The sequence below is a fragment of the Micromys minutus genome (genome assembly GCF_963924665.1).
Source record: "Micromys minutus genome assembly, chromosome: 29".
In the NCBI taxonomy this organism is placed as follows: domain Eukaryota; kingdom Metazoa; phylum Chordata; class Mammalia; order Rodentia; family Muridae; genus Micromys; species Micromys minutus.
In genome coordinates, this window is record NC_137964.1 from 5,500,791 (window position 1) to 5,521,406 (window position 20,616).

A 20,616-nucleotide genomic window follows, 5' to 3' on the forward strand; every position below is an offset into this window, starting at 1 on the left:
AACAGATATTTAAATACCAATATAAATGTTTAAATAATACAGCCAGGCATGGTGGCTCATGTCTTTAATCCCAGCACTCAGGAGGGAGAGGCAGATTGGAGCTATAGAGTGAGTTCCAGGTCAGGCAGAGCTACACAGACAAACCTTGTCTCAAACAAACAAAGCCCCCTAAAAGGCAGATTGTAAAATCAACACCGGAAGCAGAAAAAGAAGAACCCTTGAGATCTATAAGCACAAATATGATAAAAGAAAAGACCAGAAAAACAAATATACGTATATACCATGCCAAAACAAAACAAAAACCCAAAACATTTTAGGTTTATAAAGGAAAGGAAACACAACACATAAAAATAGAATACAGTTGATGGTTTGGAAGACAGAGCTGTTGATGATGTCCACAGGGTGGGAAATGTCAAGATGTCCAGGAGAATAGACTTCAACCATTCCCATGAGACACAGAGAATTAATGAAAGATCAGCCGTGGGAAGGAGATACAATAACAATTTGAAAGTTAATAGTTTTGTCTTAGTTAGGGTTTCTACTGCTGTGCTAAAACACCATGACCAAAAGCAATGTGAGGAAGAAAGGGTTTCTCTCATCTTAGTTAACAGTCTCGGGTGGAAATCAAGGCAGGAACTCAAGCAGGAACCAGGAGGCAGGAACTGAAGCAGACACCAAGGGGGACTCTGCTTGCTGGCTGGCTCCCCATGGCTCCCTCAGCCTGCTTTCTCCTGCGCTCCAGGCCGATCAGACAGAGATGTTTGCTCAATTGACAGGTAACCTTAGCTGTGTCGAGTTGACAGGGAAAACAAAAACCAAAAACCGAACAGCACAGTTTGCACAGATATATAGAGATGTAGATATGAAGGAGGTAAAAACAACAAAACACAAAACCCGAAGTCACGTACCTAGGTTCCTGCCCAAAGAAATTAAAGAAAAAGGGGACAAATATAAAGTTCGCAGAAATACAAGTCAAGAAAATAGAAAACAGAAACACAAAGAGAAAAATCAATGTAATCAGAGTTGGTTCTTTGAAAGAGTCAACAGTGACGTTTCTTCTGCACTGATCAAGACAAAGGGGGTTAATGAAAGAGAAAGCTGGACATAGTGAATCAACCTGGATGCCTCCCACACATAGATACAGTGATTCAGTGCTACCCCGTTACATAATACACAACTGGGGCATAGCCGTGCGATTTACTGGCCAGTGTTTCTAGTCTTCTTAATAAGAACGACTCCCCGGTGCTTGGCTCACAGTCACGCTCCAGGGAGACCATGCTAACAGGAAGCAGGGTAGCATGCGGACCTGCCCTCCAGACTGTCTCACGCACCTCGTGGCTGGGGAAGCACCGCACGTGACCCATGACCTTACACCTGCTGCAACAGCCCTGGGAAAACCGCATTCGGGATGAGATGAAACGTTCTGTTTAATTGGCCTATGAACTTTCACAACCTGTTTCTCGGCTCCTTTCTGTTTTATAAGTGTCTGGGAAAGCCATCTCTCACCGTCACCGTCCCACCGTCACCATCAGGTCCGGACATGCCTTTATTGCGCTGTCATTTTTGTGAAGGGTCCGTGGACGGCTCTCAGTTCATCGCAAAGGCTAAAGTGAGCTGTTTTTTTGTTTTTGTTTTTTTGTTTTTTGTTTTTTTAGCATCCAAGAGGTTTAAACACTTCATTGGTATCCAGAAAGATTAGGAAGGCTGTTAGCTGTCAAAGGAATCCTAGTGTAGGAAACCTCGGGTCCTGTTCTCCAGTGAGTTCACCCTGCAAGTGACACTTGGTAACTGAAGTAGAAGAATGCTCAGACACCGAGAGAATGACAGGAGACGAAAGAGAAAAGAGGTTCTCGAGCAGGTAGGTGGCTTAGATGTAGGCTCGGGAGCAGACTTAGGCTCTCTTTCCCAGACATACTTTACTGAATATGAAAACTTTCAACCACAGCATACAGATCCTGGAAGGGAGGATGAGTTCCATGTCCAATTGTCGTGGATGACTTAAAGCTGACCAGTGACACTCCTGGGCAATGACTGTTCTTTCAGAGGACCAGGGTTCAAATCCCAGCACCTGCGTGGCAGCTCACAACTATCTGTAACTCCAAGATCTAACACTCTCACGTAGACATACATGTAGGCAAAACACCAAAACACATGAAATAAAGATTGTGGCGGCGTGTGTGCTCATGCTAACTGTGTTCTCTAAAAACCTGCCTGCAGTGTCCCACAGTCTGATTGGAGCTGAGGCTCACATCAAAGGAGGGAATTCACGCCTGCTACTATAAGCCCATTCAGAAGTCCATGATAAGATTCTAGGCCCTTAATGACAAATTGGGATTCAGGCCCAGTACTTCAGCAGAGGAATGCTCCCCCATTTGGCTCTGTGCCAAGGGATCCGTTTGTGTACCTTACACCAGTGCAGGCCCTCAGTGGACGCCGTGAGAGCATCCAGGGTTACAAGTGGAACCAGATAATGACTTCTGTGTTAGTAAGAATAAGAAGTCGAGCCTCTTTGTTCACACTTTTCATCCAGTATTAGCGACACCAACCAGTCCTTACTCAGCGTGTATGAGACACTCTTGTACCATGGGTTCATGGTTAGCCTTACAATAATCTTACAATAATCTATTAATTTTGTCAACTTTACTGATGGGAAAACTGGAAGATGATGGAACAGAAATTAGATGGAGTTTTAAAACATTAAAAAAAAAATCACAGGTCCTAGAGGGGAAGTGTCTACTGTTGTTTTGCTAAGTGGGCATGCATGTGTCCATCAAAGTGCCCTGAAATATTTATGTTCATATGTATAGATCAGCATTGCTCCAGCACTGGTCAGAACAGCCTCTTTTTGAAGTAGGTGGTGGTTACCATAGAGACCCACAATAAGTGACTGTTGAATATCTAGTGCTAAATGGAACGTCTGTGTCACCCCCTCCCAGCCAAGGGAACATCACAGAGGACAGAACAGGAAGACGGCAAGAGCCCAAGGAGTGCTGTCTTCTGGGTGTGACATGACCGCTGACTCATGAGCTCACAGGGAACAGAGAAAGCTACCTTTCCATATGGCTATCAAGCTGACTTCTGGACACAGCCATCAACTATCTGAAATGTGTAAGCGTCCAAAGATGGAGCTTCAAATTCAACGAGAAAAACCTCAGTGGAGGCCTAAGACAGTCCAGCCAGCTCAAGTAAGGAACCCTAAAAAAATTCCATAAATACAGATAGAGTATTCAACATTCTTCTCACTGGGAAAGAGGAGCAGCAGAAAAATCAGTGAGAACGTAGATGAACGAAACAAGAGCATCAACCTACTGCACCCAGCTGACGAGGAGGAGCAGGGTGCAAGGACGGCAAACGGGGTACATCGTAAGTGCATAGGACATCCAGATAGACAAACCCGTGAGCCATACAAACCCACCTTAACGAAATTTTAAAAACTAAAATTGTATGAGAGACCAGAGAGCTGGGCTATGAATAACAGAATAACTTAGGTCAGCAGGAGCCGGGTTTTGGAGCTGGGGCGTTGGCACCGAGTGTGCTGGCAGTGTGTGAAGCTGAGCAGAGCCGGGAGCCATCAGTGTGAAGTACCCGAGTACCTGTGACATTCCTCCCATGTAGCCATGGGCCACAGGGGGAAGCGGTTAGCAGGGGCGAATCGCAATCCCACACGGGCTTGTAGCTCGCTGGCATTCCACACGGAAGGATGTGACAGCAGGTCACACCAGCTTTGCAATGAACTCCTCGCTCCATACTTCCACCTCCTTTCTCAGGTCTGACTCCAAGCAGGCGTCTCACTGAAGTTCCAGGACATCAGGACTACACCGAGGGGGGAAAAATCATCTCCAAAAGCAAGTGAGCTAAAATTAGAGTTTACAGTAAGCCCTTTATAAAAGCACCCAGAAGATTCTATTAAGTGTTGGGAGCTAAGCGCCTCTGGCTTTATGTGCTTCTCTTCCCAGAATGAAGAAAGTGAGACCTCATACTCTGGAATCCATCCCAGGGGTACCCTGATCTGCATTACACTAAGTGCCTTAGCTGTGGGCTAGCCACAGACTGAGGTCGAGTGTGTGTTAAGCACATGTATACTCATTCTGAAATAGGATCTCATTTTGTAGCCCAGCCTGGCCCCAAACTCAAGGCAATTCTCCTGCCTCATTCGAGCGGTTGGGATCACAGGCATGAGTTGCCTCGCCTTTTACACACAGTGTCTGAACAACCTAAAAGTAATCCTACAAAGCAGCCACCATTTCTCAAGTTTGATTTGACTCGAAACAGCCTGAATAAGGTTAAGTGATGTGAAATTTACACAGATGCTTAGGCAGAGAAGTCAATATCTGACTCCAAAGCTCCAGGCTTTTGTCTTCACCCCATACTGTCTTCAGATAACCTTCAGTGGGCACAGGAGCTGTGACTAGTGTTGGGATGATCAGTACTTTCCTCTTTTATTTCCTGATAGCTCATGAGTAGAAAATCTGTGTCAGAAGTCCATTTCTCCAGAGAGTGCTGGTGTCAGGACAGCTGCCGTGTGCAAGAGGCTCTCTCTGCTCCTGTATTGCCGTAATCTCATTTTGGAGAACAGCAAACCAGAGGATAATTCAGGGCCAAATATGTTTTTAATCAAGTAGCCAATGCCACTGATTATGTAATAATTTCATTCTCTGGTTATGTTTAATCCTCAGGAAAATAGCAACTCCCCTTATTAAACTCTTTCTGACCCCAATTTTGAAGATTCCTTGCAATACCAGAATCTGACAAGACTCACACCCCAAACATGGAAATGAGGTGCATAAAACATCAAAATGAAGAGAGTCCCTTTAATTGCAGAAGTGTCTTCCTCCGAGAATCCAGACACCATCCTAAAAGGGCTTATGGAGAGACTTCCTCCATTTTGTTTCCACAGTGACAGCACTGTCACTGACAGCCACACTGCTTTGATTTTATAACTGCTGCTAGGAAACCAAAGAGCTTGGCTGAGTGAACCAAACACAGCACCACCTAGAACTCTGATAAAGCCTGGAGTCCTTGGTTGTCAACTGAACTCCATCTGGAATTAACTAAAACCTAATGCTGGGCACACCTGTGAGGATTTTTCTTCTTAATTAGATCATTTGAAGTGGGAAGGTTCGTTTCTTATCTGGATCTTTAGAGATGGAAAGATCCACCTTTAATCTGGTCCACACCTTCTGCTGGCAGTCTAGATGAGAGATGTGGACCAGATTTGCCTGCTTGCTCTGCCCTCACCAGCACATCCATTCCTTCACTGGCATTAGCGTCTACTTCCTAGGGATTCCAGAGTAGCTGAGATGTCCAGCCTCACAGACTGAACAACTACTAGATTCTTGTTGGTTAACAGCCCTAGTTGAACTAGCTGGACTATAGCCTTTAAGCCATTCTTAAAAATCTCCATATACATACACATACATACATGTATACACACATGCATACACACATATACACATATATACACATATATACATATACACATACATACACACATATACACACATATATATACATATACACATATATACACACATACACACATACATACATATATATACACATACATACATATATATACACATACACATACATACATATACACTCATACACATACATACAGACAGACACATACATAACATACATACACAAAGACATACATACACATACATACATATACACTCATACACATACATACAGACAGACACATACATAACATACATACACAAAGACATACATACACATACATACATATACACACATACATGCACTCACACAGACACATACATATATATACATACATGCACACATATACACACATACACACATACATATACACAGAGAGACATACACACACACACACACACACACACACACACACACACACACACACTGTGGGTTCTGCATTCAAATGGATTCCCCTCAGACATATAATAAAAGAAATAAGTAGGGCTCAGCGTTACGAGGATTGCTGCTCTTGCAGAGGAACCAGGTTCGATATATATACGCACTCATTCTGTAAGTTCTGCCCTCTAGAGAACCCTGACTGCAAACCAAAGAATTAACCTTCAGAGGTCAAGGCCGACAATCATCGTGTAGGGGACGTAGACATGAGCAGGACAGGTCGACTAAGAGACTTCAGAAACAGAGATAGATGACCCATGCTGACCCTGACTTTCCGGGTTTGTGAGTCTGTTGTTTTCTGGACTGAAACTGACCCTGAGCGCTCGTGCAGTGGGGTTAGCCTTCAAGGAGGCTCAGAAACAGGGAGAAAATAGGGAGCTGAGGAAACGTGCGATGCGCATCCAACATGTTGGCAGAGCTTTTTAGACATCTAGTCTCATCTTAGTGTCCACATAAGCAGAGCTGTAAAGAGTCCTTCATCCCTCCGCATGTGTCTGGGCCAGTTTTCAAACCAGTTCCGTGAGCCTGACCTTTCTGCTTTGTTTTGTTGAACTGTAGTGCTTATCAAGAATACTGGTTCTGTCGACTGACACACACTAGAATCGGCCATCTTTCTGACACTGCAAGGAAGGACATCGAAACCCAGTCTCAGGACACTTGAATGCTAGTCCATTTCAACTCGATCTAACCTCAAGTCCCAGTGGGATGGCTTTGCCCTTGTGATGTGTGCTGCCCAAGCTCGAGAAGTCTAGTTAATGGCACGCCATCCTCTCATTAGCATCCCAGGCCTCTGGGAATAATAGGCAAAGTCAATTTACTAGAAACAAATACTAGTACCGGAACTCTAACCACCCCGTGCTGTTGCCAGGTAACTGTGGGGCAGAGCCTAGACGAGATGCTAAGGGTCCTCCCCCTGCATTCTCCCTCTTTCCCATCCACCTGGGGAAGCTGGAGAAACGGGGATCTTCTGGGGTGCTCCTCTCCCTCATTTCACAGCCGAGTCCCACCAGAGTCTCATCACAGACACTACATGCCCTGCTCCATACTGTAGCCCAGGGGTACCCTGCACAGGGCAAAGCTTTCTACCGCCCACTTTGGAAGAGCATTATAAACTATCTCGCTCTGTGTAACATCAAGTTAATGTACTTTACTATTAGCTCTAAAAGTTTGGCATGAAGAACAGAATGCCAATGATACAAATTAGCATCACAATGTTCATACTGCATTTGAAACGGGCCTTTCGGAAGGGGGGGTTTGTTGGTGTGTTGGTTTGAAAGAGAATGGGCCCCATAGATAGGCTCATATGTTTGAATACTTGGTCCCCAGTTGGTGGAAGTGTTTGGGAAGGATTAGGGGTGGCCTTGTTGGAGGGGGTGTGTCACTGTGGACAGTAGTTGTGGTTACAAAAGCCACCTAGCATTCCCAGTGTTCCCTCTCTGCCTCTTGTAGATCAAGATGTGACATACTCGGGAGGCAGAGGCAGGTAGAGATCTCTATGAGTTTGAAGCCAGCTTGGTCTACAGAGTGAGTTCTAGGATAGCTGGAATTCACAGAGAAACCTTGTCAGAAACCTTGTCTGGGGGGAGGGGGAAGGAGAGGAGGTGTGAGCTCTCAGCTATTCCTGTAGCCACGCCTTTGCTCCACCACCATGGATTCAAACCTTCTCAATGTAGAAGACCAATTAATACCTTTTGTCATATGTTGCCTTGATTGTGGTATTTTACCACAGCACTAAAAAAATAACTAAGAATGGCATACACACTCAGTCATTGGGCAAAGGTCAGTCGCTTACCTGTAGCTATATTTTCTGGTTTCCATGACTACAGATAAAAATCTGTCCCACTGATAGAAATTTTGTGTGTCTACTTTCTGAGTCATATTATCACCACTACAACCCCCCCCCCCAAATACAGATACAACTCTGGCATATTATAAAATAGTTGCCAGTAAAAGTCTGGCCAAGAACATATCCATTCCTGTGGCCTAAAATAAATACTACTTAGAAAATGGTCTCTAGCCAAAAAGCTCCGCGGGCAAAATTGTGGCTAATAGGTTAAAAACTAAATGGTCTAAATATGCACACAGAATATTACGCTTGCAATGGATGGAGGCTTTATAAATTAAGTGTGATGGTTTGAATGATGGTTCCTACAAGCTCATTTGAATTTTCTCCCACCATCCATGTCTCCCTCCACTTCCCCCACCACGTAGACCAAGCTGGCCTTGAACTACTCAGAGACCCACCCACCTCTGCCTTCTTAGTGCTGAGATTAATATGTGTGCTTCCTTCTTTCCCCTGGCTGTTTGAATCCTTGGCCCCCAGTTGGTGGAACTGTTTGGGAAGGATCAGGTGTGTCAATGGCTGGTAGACTCTGAGGTTTCAAAAGTTTCCTGACGTCCAGTGTGCTGTCTCTGCTCCCACACCTTTACTCAGCTATCATGGACTCTAACCTTGAAACCATAAGCCTAATTAAACACTTTTTTTTCCAGAGTGGATATTTTTACATCAACTGGTTTCAATAAGAAAACAAATGAATACTTAGAAACATGAACTGTTTCTCATAACTGTGGCCAGGGGAGGGAAGTTAGAAGGGAGGTCTGCAGGTTTATCTCTTTGTTAAAGCAGAAGCTGAACCCCAAAGAAAGGCCAACTCCCCTCCATTCCGCTGGGAGTCCAGAAACCACACTAAGGCAAGTTTAGGACAGTTGCTGAGGGAGGGTAGAGGCAGCCAAAGGCTAGGCCAGAGAGAAGGTGGGCCGGAGTCCAGGAACCAACCCTCCGAGGTGGCATCACCATGGGGGTGTCATGGCTGAGGATTCAGCAGACAGGACATCACCACGGCAGAGACAGAGCATGAAGCTACTCATTATCTGCTTAGTGTCTTCTGAGCTGGCAAAGCTGATAAAGGAACAGTGGACAGCTACCCAAGCACACCGCTTCAGCTCAAGCATGGGGCCGCACACGCTGAAGATCACGCCAAGAAGATCCATGTAGTCCGGAGTCGGGTCATCCAAACCGGGTTACCCTCGCTTGGAGGAGGCTTATTCCTCAGCACTTTGTTGGGCCTCCTTGGGCCGGACATAATGTTGGTGGACATAGCAGACTGAAGACCATGACGTCCTTCTTTCACAGGTAGAACAGCAGCCACTTTTTTTTTTTTTTAAGTTACACTGGTCATATTTTGTAACAAAGAAAAGTAACCACACACCAAGAGTAGCATTAAAAAAAAAAAAAACACACATAGTAAAATTGTTTAATTTTTCCTTCAATGTTGTCTACAGTGTGTGCTTTCAGGAACTTACTAGGGAGTTATTAGAAATGAACACTATCACATGGTTGGTCATGTTGCTGACACTTCATTTTGGAGTTAGAGTCTCATGTAGCCTAGGATAGCCTCAAATCTCCTGTGTAGCTCAGGTTGCCTTCGAACCCCCAAACTGCCTGCATCCACTTCCTGAGTGCTGGGTCTGTAGGCACACCACCATGCCTGGCTTCCTTGGTTATTTTTAAATGTAAGTCTCTCATTACAGAGGATATAGACCAAGAACATATCTACATTCCTGTGGCCTAAAATAAACACCACTTGGATTACTTCCCGTGGCTTGCTCAGTTTGCTTTCTCATAGAACCCAGGACTACCACCCACCCTTGATCACTAATTGAGAAAATGCCTTACAGCTGGATTTCATGGAGGCATTTCCTCAAGGTAGGCTCCTTTCTCTGTGGTAACTCCAGCTTATATCAAGTTCACACACACACACACACACACACACACACACACACACACACACACACACACACACACACACACGGCCAGTACTTTTTACTTTTGTTTCCAATATTGCACGAGAATTCTTATATAAAGCACTAAGGGTCCCTACCCCCAGTTGGTTCTGTTTGATAAATAAAATTACCAGTGGCCAATGGTTGGACACAGAAATAGGCAGGACTTTAGGATTCGAGGGCAAGAGGGCCAAGAGAAAGGAGAATCACACCAGGACAGGAATAAGGTCCAGGCTGAGAGCTGCAGGAGATACCAACCACGTGAGAGCAGAGGAGTGGCCCCAGCATCCCTGTCCCCAGCTGGGTCTAAGGTGGCAAAGACAGAATATAGATCTTGGTAATAACTCAGGAGTATCAGAGGGGAGGCACTAGCAACATGGACATTTGGGAGTGGTGCAACCATTGAGCTGATTACGGTATATTAGATATAAGACTGCATGTGTGTCTCGTTTGGAAACTCAGAGCACTGGGGCAGGTAGCAAGGAATGCACGCATGCATGCTGCTGCTGCTGCTAGTAGCAGTCAATGTCAACGGAAAACTGGCAGGCCAAATTCTACGAAATGGAACTCACGTAAAAAGACTACATACCAAAACCTTGCGGGGTTCACTTCTAGAATGCAAGATAGTTCCTTAAATGGCCAGAAGAAATGTGATGTTTCCAATCTGCCCTCGAAATGATTTCCACGCCACATGGAAAAAACGATAGACGATGTCATCCTCAGCGAGAAGTGGAGCTTCACCTGGGGTCAGGAAGATGCCCCACCCACGTCCACAGCTTCCAGAGTGATGCTGGAGGTTCTAGCCAGAGCAACTGAAGAGAGATGCGAAGCGTCTGAATTGTAAGCAAAGAGGCCAGGCTACCACGCTACCAGCCTTGGCTAACACTGCTACAATCTTATGGTCAACGAGTGTGAGAGTGCACAACAGGGAACCGCGAGCCAAACCATTAGGGGATACAGCACTTCACACCTATCTCGATGGTAATTACTCAACCAAAAACCACAATAGAGGTGTATCCTGGGAGGCTGAGAAAGCTGATTGGTGAGATGCTGGCAGGGGTACGGGAAACGGCATGGTTGGTTGTTTAAACTTAGCACAGAATTCCGCATCACCCAGCATTCCCCACATACACGCCCAGGAAGAGAGACACTCAAGGCTTGAGGTTACACATTAGTGCACGTGAATCTCAGCCTGTCATCAAATGATGGGGCAGGGACAAGGAGATGTTATTTAAGCTCTACTTTATGTCTTTGGTTTTGTATGACAGTCTCTGTTATTTAAGCTTTACAGGAAAGGAAATTCAGAGGCAGAAGGATGGCAAGCTTGAGACCAGCCTGTGATATTTAGCAAAACTCAACTTAAAAAAAAAAGGTAAATGTTGGAACTCTACTGCACAACGGAGCCTTGGGAGTCGTTTAAACACAAATCCTTCATAATCCCCATGAGGGGGTGTACAACAGTCACACACAGCTGTGGTGACCGGAGGCTTGGCTGGTGGGAAGAATGAACGACTCCCAGGTAGGCACAGGTGGGGGCCATGACTACGGAATAAAGATGGAGAACTCCCAAGGCGGCTGGCTTCCTTACCTTTCGGATCTGAGACTGGCAGCTTAAAACAAAAGCCTTGAAGGCTCTCATCTCTCTCCCACACCCACACCCCACAGATGGACTGGCTCATCACGTCTGAGGCCAGGACGGGTTATAAAACAGTTGTAGCCAATCAAACATGTATCTTCAATCTGACTGACCCTAGTTACAGGAAAGAAACCTTCAGATACTGAAAACAAGAGACTAAAGTTCTGTTTCTTGAATTTCCCACTCTGCTTTACAGAGGGTCTGTGCCTGTTTCACACACCCCAAAACTGCCTTCCCTCAACCGCTCACTGCGGCTGTTTTCTGTGTCTACGATTTCTCCACTACCACCTGTTATGCCAGAGATTTTTCCCCCTGCCTTTTAATTCTTTAACTAGCAGAGAAAATGAAGCCGGTCAGGACCCTCGGACTGCATCATGAGGAGTCACTGTCTAACATGGACAGACTCTGCCCACATGGACAGTGTGGGCAGCCACACAAAATGCTAGGTACACTTGCTGTTAACTGGACCCCCGAGAAGGGTCAGAAGGGCCATCGTTTTTGCCTCACTACAATGAAGAAACAGCTACAGTTACGAGCTCAGGGACCCAAGTTGTACCCAACTGGAACCTGATGTACTACTCCCGTCTGAGTGTGTCTTGTGAGATGAAGTTGTCATGGCTGACTGACATCCGAAGAAATAAAATACTCGGAGCAGGGCCAGAAAGACCAGTATCCAAACATTCTTCCTTCAGAAGCTCTGAGACAGGCGAAAGCGACCGCCGAGGGCTGGGAGGGACTACAGGTGGGTACTGACCAGTGAGGGGGGCTTCGAGGCTGTGAGCAAACCTGGGAGGCATAATTTCATCTGCTCCCAGTGAACGGGAAATGTGCTACAGACGTGGGAAAAAGAAGTCACCCGAGGTACGTCATGTCCCGGCAGTGGAACTCACTGCTGAGAACTGCTTCTCAGAGATCTAACAGAGTAGACCTCCCTCAGGCAGCTCTCGGGAGTCAGTTCTCAGAACAGAAGGCTGCTGGGAAAACACAGGGAGGCCCAGAGACAATGACCTCACCAACTACAGCTCAAGCTATTCAGACCTGCGCCTGAGCATGCTCCAGACGTTACAGCAGCAGAGGAGGGACAGACGGACACTGGCCTCTGGGAACTTACCCCTTATAAACTAGAGATGTCTCAAAAGGCATGCCATTGCTTAACAGCTAGTCTGGACACAGCATCCCCCAAGGACACGGAGGTAGCTTGCTAGGACCAACAGTAGGGAGTTGACTGTGACTTCCCCGAAGCAAGATGCAACCCTAGACCTTTGCCTCTTGCCAGAGGCTCTCGGTCGACTGTGCCACCATGCCACAGGCCCCAAGTGACTACCAACTGAGGCCCCTAGAACCATAAGCCCAAACAAACTTCTCCTTGATGTTCAACTTGGGAAGTCTGTCATAGGGCTGGAAAGGGAGACCCCCAAGAAGCACTGTTTTACATGTGTGGTTTTCTAGGGGCTCTGGAGAACAAAAGTTGCCAACTCAAAAAGGACTGATACATATTCCTAAAATGTATCTGTCTAATTTCAAATACATTTTAGGCAAAAGGAAAAAAATATAGTTAAAAACCAACAAACACAAATAAGCCAATTTTAATAGATATTATTTTGTGTTTATATAGCGCCTTCTTCAAGAACCTTTTAAATGATTTACAGACTTCCTCTCTAATTAATCCCCACAACAACCCTGTGAGGTAGGTATTACTCCCATTTACAAGAGGGAGACTGAAGCACAGAGAGGCTAAGTGACTTGCCCAAGGTCACACAGCTAAGCTCACTGGAGAGTAAGGATTCCCGCACCTTGCCTCCCAGCTCCCAGCCACATCCCTCACGAGAGAATATTTAATGAAAAGCATCTTTACAGAAAGTATCAGGAGGAGCATGTTATGAAAGTGAGGTCTTCCTACGGCCATCATGGAAAGAAACACCTGACGCTGATGGCTGAGGCCATAAGGCCGCTATAGCACATTTCCGTGCCCTTCCTGAGCCACCGGCTCCTGCCTTGAGTCACCTTCTAAAGGTAAAAGCCCCATGACAGAAGCTGCATGACTCAGAAGTGGGCTTAACTTAGAATATTTACTTTTAGTTATGATAATTCATAGAAACTTTTGTTCTAATATACAAAATCTGGGGCAGCTGCCCGAGCTAACATGTACATAATTACACAGCAACAGCCTCATCTGCACTCTTCATAATCACAGCCAAACAACAATCACCTGAAGTGTGCTGGGCGGGCCACCTTTCTGTCACTTCCTATACCTGCCATCCCCAGCCCCAGCCCAAACCCTGTATGCTCTTTAAGATTACTGAGTTTCTGATGAAATTCCAAATGTCTTACTCAGATCCATCTGCACCATGAGTAAAAGGTAAATTTAGAGCCAACACCCAGGACTCCTTTCCCCGCGAGGCCACAGCGCAGACCTGAGCCCAGCAAGGTGGGCTGGAGCTCGGCTCCCGGGCTACGACTTGCCTCTTGGAGAACTTCACTAGGTTTTTCCTGCCTGTGTTTCACCTTCAAAAAATGTGTGCAAGCAAACACAGTACTTCAGTGCTGCACAACGCAGCCTCAAGGACTCAGTCCTACTTTATGCCTTTTCTTTGAACACAAAGCTGCAGAAAATGCAGTTCTGAGTTCCAACCCAGCTGGTGTGGCCCTCGGCAGGTGTGTGCTATCGGCTCTAGCTCCCACGTTCTCGGTTGCGGTTCTCTGTGCAATCCTCGCAGATCACAAAAGCCAGCCAGGGTAAGGCTTCAGAAACTATCAAAATGAGTTTGCCAAAAGGCCATCTTTTTCTCCCAGCACATCTGTCTACGAAGCCCGATTAGCTAAGTGACCCCGTTACAAATCTGCTTATGGGATGAATAGATGAAGTCATTTCCTGAGCTAAAGGTAGAAAATAAATGTTAATCATAGCAGCACAAAAAACATTTCTTTTTGCTGTTTGCTTCTCAGTCAACAGTTTTAGTAAAATAGCTTTAGGAAACCAGGGGCTTTATCAACAGGCTGCCACCCAGCATGGCATGAGGGGGGCAGGGTGAGGCTACCCAGAGTCTGACAGCTGGGACCTTGACTACAATCCTCAACCACTTCCTGCAAGTTCCATTCAGTCACTGTCACACCACTGATGCCTGGCTTCTGTGCAGACTCCCCGGACTGTTCTGTAAACTCCCAACAGATCTAGCTGTGTCTCAACGCTGTTCTAAAAGGACGCTCATGTCGAGAGGGGGAGGGACTTCTTTTTGAGATGACAACTTTATCAAAATGTAATCTTCCAAAGGTCTTGAGCTGCCTGGCTGCTGGGGTTCTGGCTGCTCTACTAGTCCTTCCCAAGGCCAAAAAGAGACTAAAGAGTGCAGCAGCTGTGTGCAATCTGTGCCCGGTCCTGGGGTTCTGGCTGGCGTGCCGCTGGCTTCACACTGGGGATCCCTTTATCATTCTAGCAACAGGGAATTCCTACTTTACTGAAATTAAAGCTTAAAAAAAAGTGACAAACTATAAGCAAAGAGCAAATGTTCAGCCAGAGGCAGTCCCTCCTGACAGCACTGGCCCTGCAGCTGCAGTCCTCCCATGATTATCTTAGTGATTTCAGCTAGAATGTTCAGTTCACCTTTTAAACAGACACGAATGGCAGGACTACTTCCGCTGACAAACTAATAAAATATGCTAGGACTTGCTGGTGGAGTCACCGGCACGTCATACAATGCTTGGACTCCACCAGTTTAAGTAAAATAAATAAGGAAAAAAGACCATTACAAAGCCAGTCTTTCCCCTTGGGGAATCAAGAAGCCAGTTTTGACCAGCTGTTCCCTCCATGTACATACACTGTATATGATCACACGCTTCTCCAGAGAAGCAGGGTATCCTTGACCTCCTGACACTAGGCTCCGGTCTGTGCTCTGTGCGTCAGGAAGGCAACTGCAAGTGTTGGGCCCAAAGGTACTTTCCGGATGCTGGAAAAGACCGACACTGCTCCCACGCAGTGCACGCATCCCACACGCTGGCGCACAGTGCAGTGTGCTCAGTCAACCTAGCACATTCTAATTCTTCCACTGCCCTCCCGAGGAACTCCAATCATCATTGGTGCAATTACTACAGAAAATGTGTCGGCAGCTGGCAGCTGCTTTGTGAGAGAGCTGGAATCTCTGATTTCACTTCCTTGTGTGGAACTGCACAGACAGCATGATTCCTGAGCAAAAAATTCAACTACTGTGACCGGAAGGGCATGTTAATCCAGTCTTTGCTTTATTGTATGCAAAGTGAGCTACTGCCCTGAGCGTCCTGCGTCTCTCTCTCTTCTTGAACATCAGCTTCATCCTTTCTGAAACAACCAGAGAAGCATGCAGAAGCTTCTCTCCACGGTGGCTCCTTTCAGTCCCGAGACTGATAGAAAAGGATGTACCCAGACTCGGAGTTCTTGGAGATATCAGATGTCAATCCATAGAATTCTTCAATAGCTTGTGCATCTATTTTCTGTGAGGCAGAACAGAAACATTAGCACTTCCGCTTTGAGAACCATGCTTTTAACACCAACAAACAACAATATCCAATGTCACTAAGAATGGGGCAAGCAGTGTTCAGCCATACAGCTGAGAAGTCGTGTTGGAAAAATCTTGAGCAACAAGTCAAAGCTGAACACCATAGCTACCCTTGGGCCAGCACCTCTCCTTCCAAGTGACAGCTGAACCGTGTGAAACACATTAACTGTCCACTACTTTGGGTGCGTAAAAATGATCAACCCAACAGTCTAGCCTAGAATCAAGAAAGGTGAGAGACTCTGTCGGTGAAGCACAAGGAGGACTGTTTGGAACGGTCATCACGGATGAAACCCCGTGTCTCAGTCTCCACTGCTCCACACCGCAGCCAAGTACAGAGTGAGCAGGAGGCTCTGTCGTGGGAATGAATGAAGCTCAGAGAAACATAAGGCCAGGCTCAGAGGACTGTGCAGCTGTGCTCACAAAGCACGGGAAAACACTAATCACCACTGTACAAATGCAAACAGCAAGTGCCGGGATGGGATGGAGGGCAGGCATGTGGAGTGCTGTGCTGGGCAAAGAGGAACAAGGGAGTCTGCCCGGGTGAGGACGCACCACACTTTCTTCTGCCTAGTGGCTGTGAACATCCATTTCAGCACGTTCACCTTTGCAAAGAAAAGTTTACAGTGGGCGTGGTGGTTCGACTGAGAACGGCCCCTATGAGCTCAGACCTCTGGATGCCTGGTCTTAGCTGGAGCAGCTGTTTGGGAAGGAGTAGGAGGGGTGTCACTGGAGTGGGCTTTGTAGTTTATCTTCCTCTCCCCACTCCCAGAATGGTTTCTCTGCCTCCTGCATGTAGATCAAGGCCTAAGGTCTTCCTGCCTCTATCACAGACTCAAGTGTCTGAAACCACAGGCTCAATTAAATGCTTTAGTTATACGGCACGTTGGTCCTAGTATTTATCACACCAACAAAGTCTCACTACACTGGTTTAGACATCTGTACATGAACTCTGACGATCTAATCAATGCCACCAGCCACACGTGAATGAGTAGCTATGAAGGGAAGAAGAGAAACGCACAACTCCAAGGAAATTAAGAAGTTACTTACTTCTACAATGTCGTCATCAAATAACAACCAAAAATCATGACTCTTAACTATTGCAATATAATGGCCTCGATTGGGACCACTAAAACAAAAAAAAAAAAAAAAAATGAGTTAATTTTTAAAAAACATATTTAAATTTTTTTGTTCTAAATTTCAAAGTTAGAAAAATTTAAGTGTCTGTGTGTGATACACACACACACACACACACACACACACACACACTCATGTGCAGGCACCCTCAATAGGCCGGAGGAGGGCTTCTGAGCCCTTGTAGCTGGTGTTAGGGCAGTTGTCAGCCTCCTGAGATGGGTGCTGGGAGTTACCTTTCCTGCATTAGAGGAATGCTAGGCACTCTTAGAGAGATCTAGGTGTGCAGCTAGGTGGTACAGCATTTACTTGGCATGTGTAAGACTCTGGGTTTAACCCCGAAATCACACACCCCTGCAAGAAAGGGCTACAAAACATGTATCCACACAGAGAGCTGGCTGGCTGGGGATGATGAGGCACACGAGTTAGTCAGACCAGTGAACTGTTGAGTGTAACGTCTCACAGCCACTGATGAGAACACACCTAACCACGCTTGGGAACAGTCTGTCTTGCAAAATCTATTCAGGCATTATCATTTCAACACCAAACCCAAAAAGGTACAGGAAACCAACAGATGTCAAGTTCTATAAGCTGTGACATCAGCCTGTAGACTAAGCCAAACAAGAATAAAAATGAAAGCATAAAGTTAAGGTAGTAAAGGTTTTAAGGAAGGGGTGATTAAAGTTATGTATTTCAAAATAAACTGATCTTGAAGGACATCGGAGTCTAGCTGGGTGTGGGAGCACAGACCAAGGACTCCAGTACTGAGGAGTCTAAGGTCACCCTGGGCTTCACAACAAAGATTCTGTCTTTAAAAAAAACAGGGACGTGAGGGGGCTGGAGAGATGGCTCAGGGGTTAAGAGCACTGGCTGCTCCTGCAGAGGACCTGTGTTTAGGTCCCACATGGTGACTCACAACCATCTGTAACTCATTTCAGTGGATGACGCCCTCTTCAGGCCTCTGAGGGTACCAGGCACACATGTGGTATAGAAACATACATGCAGAAAAAAGACTTTTGCTCAGTCACTGTGAATAACCTGAACATGGAATTACCTTCCACAGTGAACCACAACAGCGACCAAGTCATACATTCTGTCAGGGTTGGTTGCGTCTCCTGAAGTGTTAAAGAGACGGAGTTCTAAAGGAAACACCACCCGGTAAGAAAGCTTTGTATATCGATGAAGCTGGTCCATATACTTAAATCTCTTCAGGTGCAGAGCCAGGATCATGGGTAGTTTCTTAACTTTCATTCTGAAAAATAAAGATGAAGACAGAATTTCAGAAAACATTCACTGTGAGCTTAAAAGAATTATTAAGTTGGTGCAAAAGAATTATGTTTTTGACCCTGTTGGAATCTGACTGATACTGGAATAATTTCCCCTTTGTGTAGCCCTGGCTGTCCTGGAACTCACAAAGATATCCCTGCCTCTGCCTCCTGGGTGCTGGGACTAAAGGCGCGCATTGCCATCATGTGTCCTAAGGTTGCTTCTGTAGACAGCATGTCAGAGTGTACATCTCACTCATGTCTGTGATAATTATTTACTTTATTTACTTATATTTATTTTACACTATGGAACTGATGTCAGGCAAAGAACAGATGTGAGAAGCCTTCATATTTGAGTTGAAAATTCCTCAAAAAGCAGCAGAGACAACTGGCAACATCAGCAACTCATCTGACCAGGAACACTAAGGAAGACAGTGCGGTGCTGGGTGAAGATGTTTCATAGAGGAGAGGAGTCCCTGAAATGAACACCACGGCAGCGTCAGAAGCTGACAATGACCAGCTGAGATCGGCCAACAGAGCCGGTCCTCTCTTCCCTAGTGACCCGCTCCTAATCAGACTGTGACCTGGGAACAAGTGGAATGTGACCGGTGCAATGACTGGCTAAGCAGCAGCTGCAGCAACACCAGGGCCCACCCCAAAGCCAGTCACTGACAGTCTGCTGCTCTATGAGCCACTACAACTTTCTGGATCCCAGCAAAGCCCGAGCCTGAGGCAATGCTCACCGCAGAGTGCGCTGCAGAGTGCGCCGCTGCAGACCCGTCTGTTTCTCTTCCACAACAGAGCAGGACCTCACACAGTTCAGCCAATGCTTCCGGTAACAAGTGAGGCTGTGGAGCTTTGTCTCACCTGCCATGTTCACCTAACCAGTGCTTTCCCAAGCATCCTGACTGCATTTTACAGGGAAGACACTTCCCCAAGCATCAGGGTACAGAAAATGCTTTCTAGGAGCTTGATGGATCCCAAAGCACAGATTTTTAATACTAAAGAAATAAACCTATTTCTTACTCACTGGCAAAAATGTCTTGATTGTGTTGGTTCCTACTCCAATGGGTAAACACACGCCTGAACCTGATTCTAATGACTTAAAATTGCTCTGCCTACGTAGCAGGGTGATAACAGTAGCTTTCCCTAGAGCCTCTAACCTAGTCTCAGGTTCTGGGCCTCACTGACAGCATTAGATATGGGTTTCATCTCAAGCAGTGGCCCTTAAATCCAATCAAAATAAATCTCTCAACATGAATCCTATTGGTTCCTCTCCCCAGAGAACTCAGACGACACTGGGAAAGAGAAGACTCCATGGGAGTGACCTGCACACTGAGCATGGAGACCAGGGGTGTAGCTTTCCAGAGTCACCAGCCATGCTCCAGGGAGTCAGCAACAACCTCAACGCTACACCAAGCCAGACGGTGGGATTTCTATCTTCTGTACCTGAGCTGAACTGAATGGTTATCGCCACAAGGAAACGTCCACAACAGTATTAAAGGCGAATTCAGAGTGTTTGCCACAGTTAAGAATCACAAGGTGTAACGATGAGATATATTCTACAAGAGGATAAAATAATCTGGGAGTCAAAGAATTTGGCTTTTAACGTCGAAACGTTCAAATAGTGTTTTGTTTGCTTCTTTGCTGCTATTTCTCCCAATGTTGCCTGCCCTCACGGCCCTCACTCCACAACCAATTCTCTTAAAAGCAAAGCTCCTGTTGCTCCTCAATCCTCCACTGACACTTAACACGTGGGCCTTGATCCTTGCTCCAGCCCCAATCTCATCTTTTTCCCTTCTTTGTATGAGCAATCCATTTGGACTGTTAGGACCAGAATAGAGCAGTTTATATTAAGCAAGGGAGGAGGGTGTCTCCAGGAGGAATGGGAGAGGGTCAGGCTGGGAAAGAGACCCACTACTTACAGGGGTGCTAACCAAAAACAGTAAATGCTGCAGGTTATTTGATCACATTGTGAACCCCAAGACTGTATTGTTTACTGGAAAATCTTGTTTTTTATTGTGGTGTGGCTCAGCCTTAGCACACACCCTTAATACCTCTAGCCTAGTACACACCAAACAATGAAAGTAAAGTTAGTTTGTAGAAGGAAGCAACCATGTTTGCAAGTGATGTCTAATTGAGAGGCAGACAAAGTAATGAAAGATTTGACAGAATAGATATGCCCAACTCTCACAAGAACAGAGAGCAAAGAACAATTAAGTTAGACGCTGAGAGAAGCCAGATTGAATCAGTCAGCTTGGAAAGGAGTTTGAGCCAGAACAGCTGAGGTGACCAGGCAGCCAGAGTTCAGAAAGAACTAGGAAGGGGTGAACTTATTCAACAGTAACTGTGCTGTCAGCTGCAATGGGAG

The 20,616-nt window shown here is 46.0% G+C and overlaps 1 protein-coding gene and 1 pseudogene across 2 annotated transcripts in view; both read right to left on the reverse strand.

Annotated features, from left to right (window-relative positions):
• Nucleotides 1-8,691: 8,691 nt before the first annotated feature.
• On the reverse strand, nucleotides 8,692-8,999 carry LOC308439438 (PAT complex subunit Asterix-like; annotated as a pseudogene). The gene has a single exon. The product of its transcript is annotated as a PAT complex subunit Asterix-like (transcript).
• A 3,929-nt stretch (nucleotides 9,000-12,928) lies between these two features.
• Nucleotides 12,929-20,616, reverse strand: part of USP12 (ubiquitin specific peptidase 12) — a 44,865-nt gene continuing 37,177 nt past the window's right edge. The window contains exons 7-9 of the mRNA XM_080941219.1: nucleotides 18,035-18,232; nucleotides 16,897-16,975; nucleotides 12,929-15,784 (exon numbers count right to left, since the gene is read on the reverse strand). Of these exons, the coding sequence (XP_080797345.1) occupies nucleotides 15,683-15,784; nucleotides 16,897-16,975; nucleotides 18,035-18,232 (379 nt within the window). The 3' untranslated portion in view covers nucleotides 12,929-15,682. The remainder of the gene's footprint in view (nucleotides 15,785-16,896; nucleotides 16,976-18,034; nucleotides 18,233-20,616) is intronic.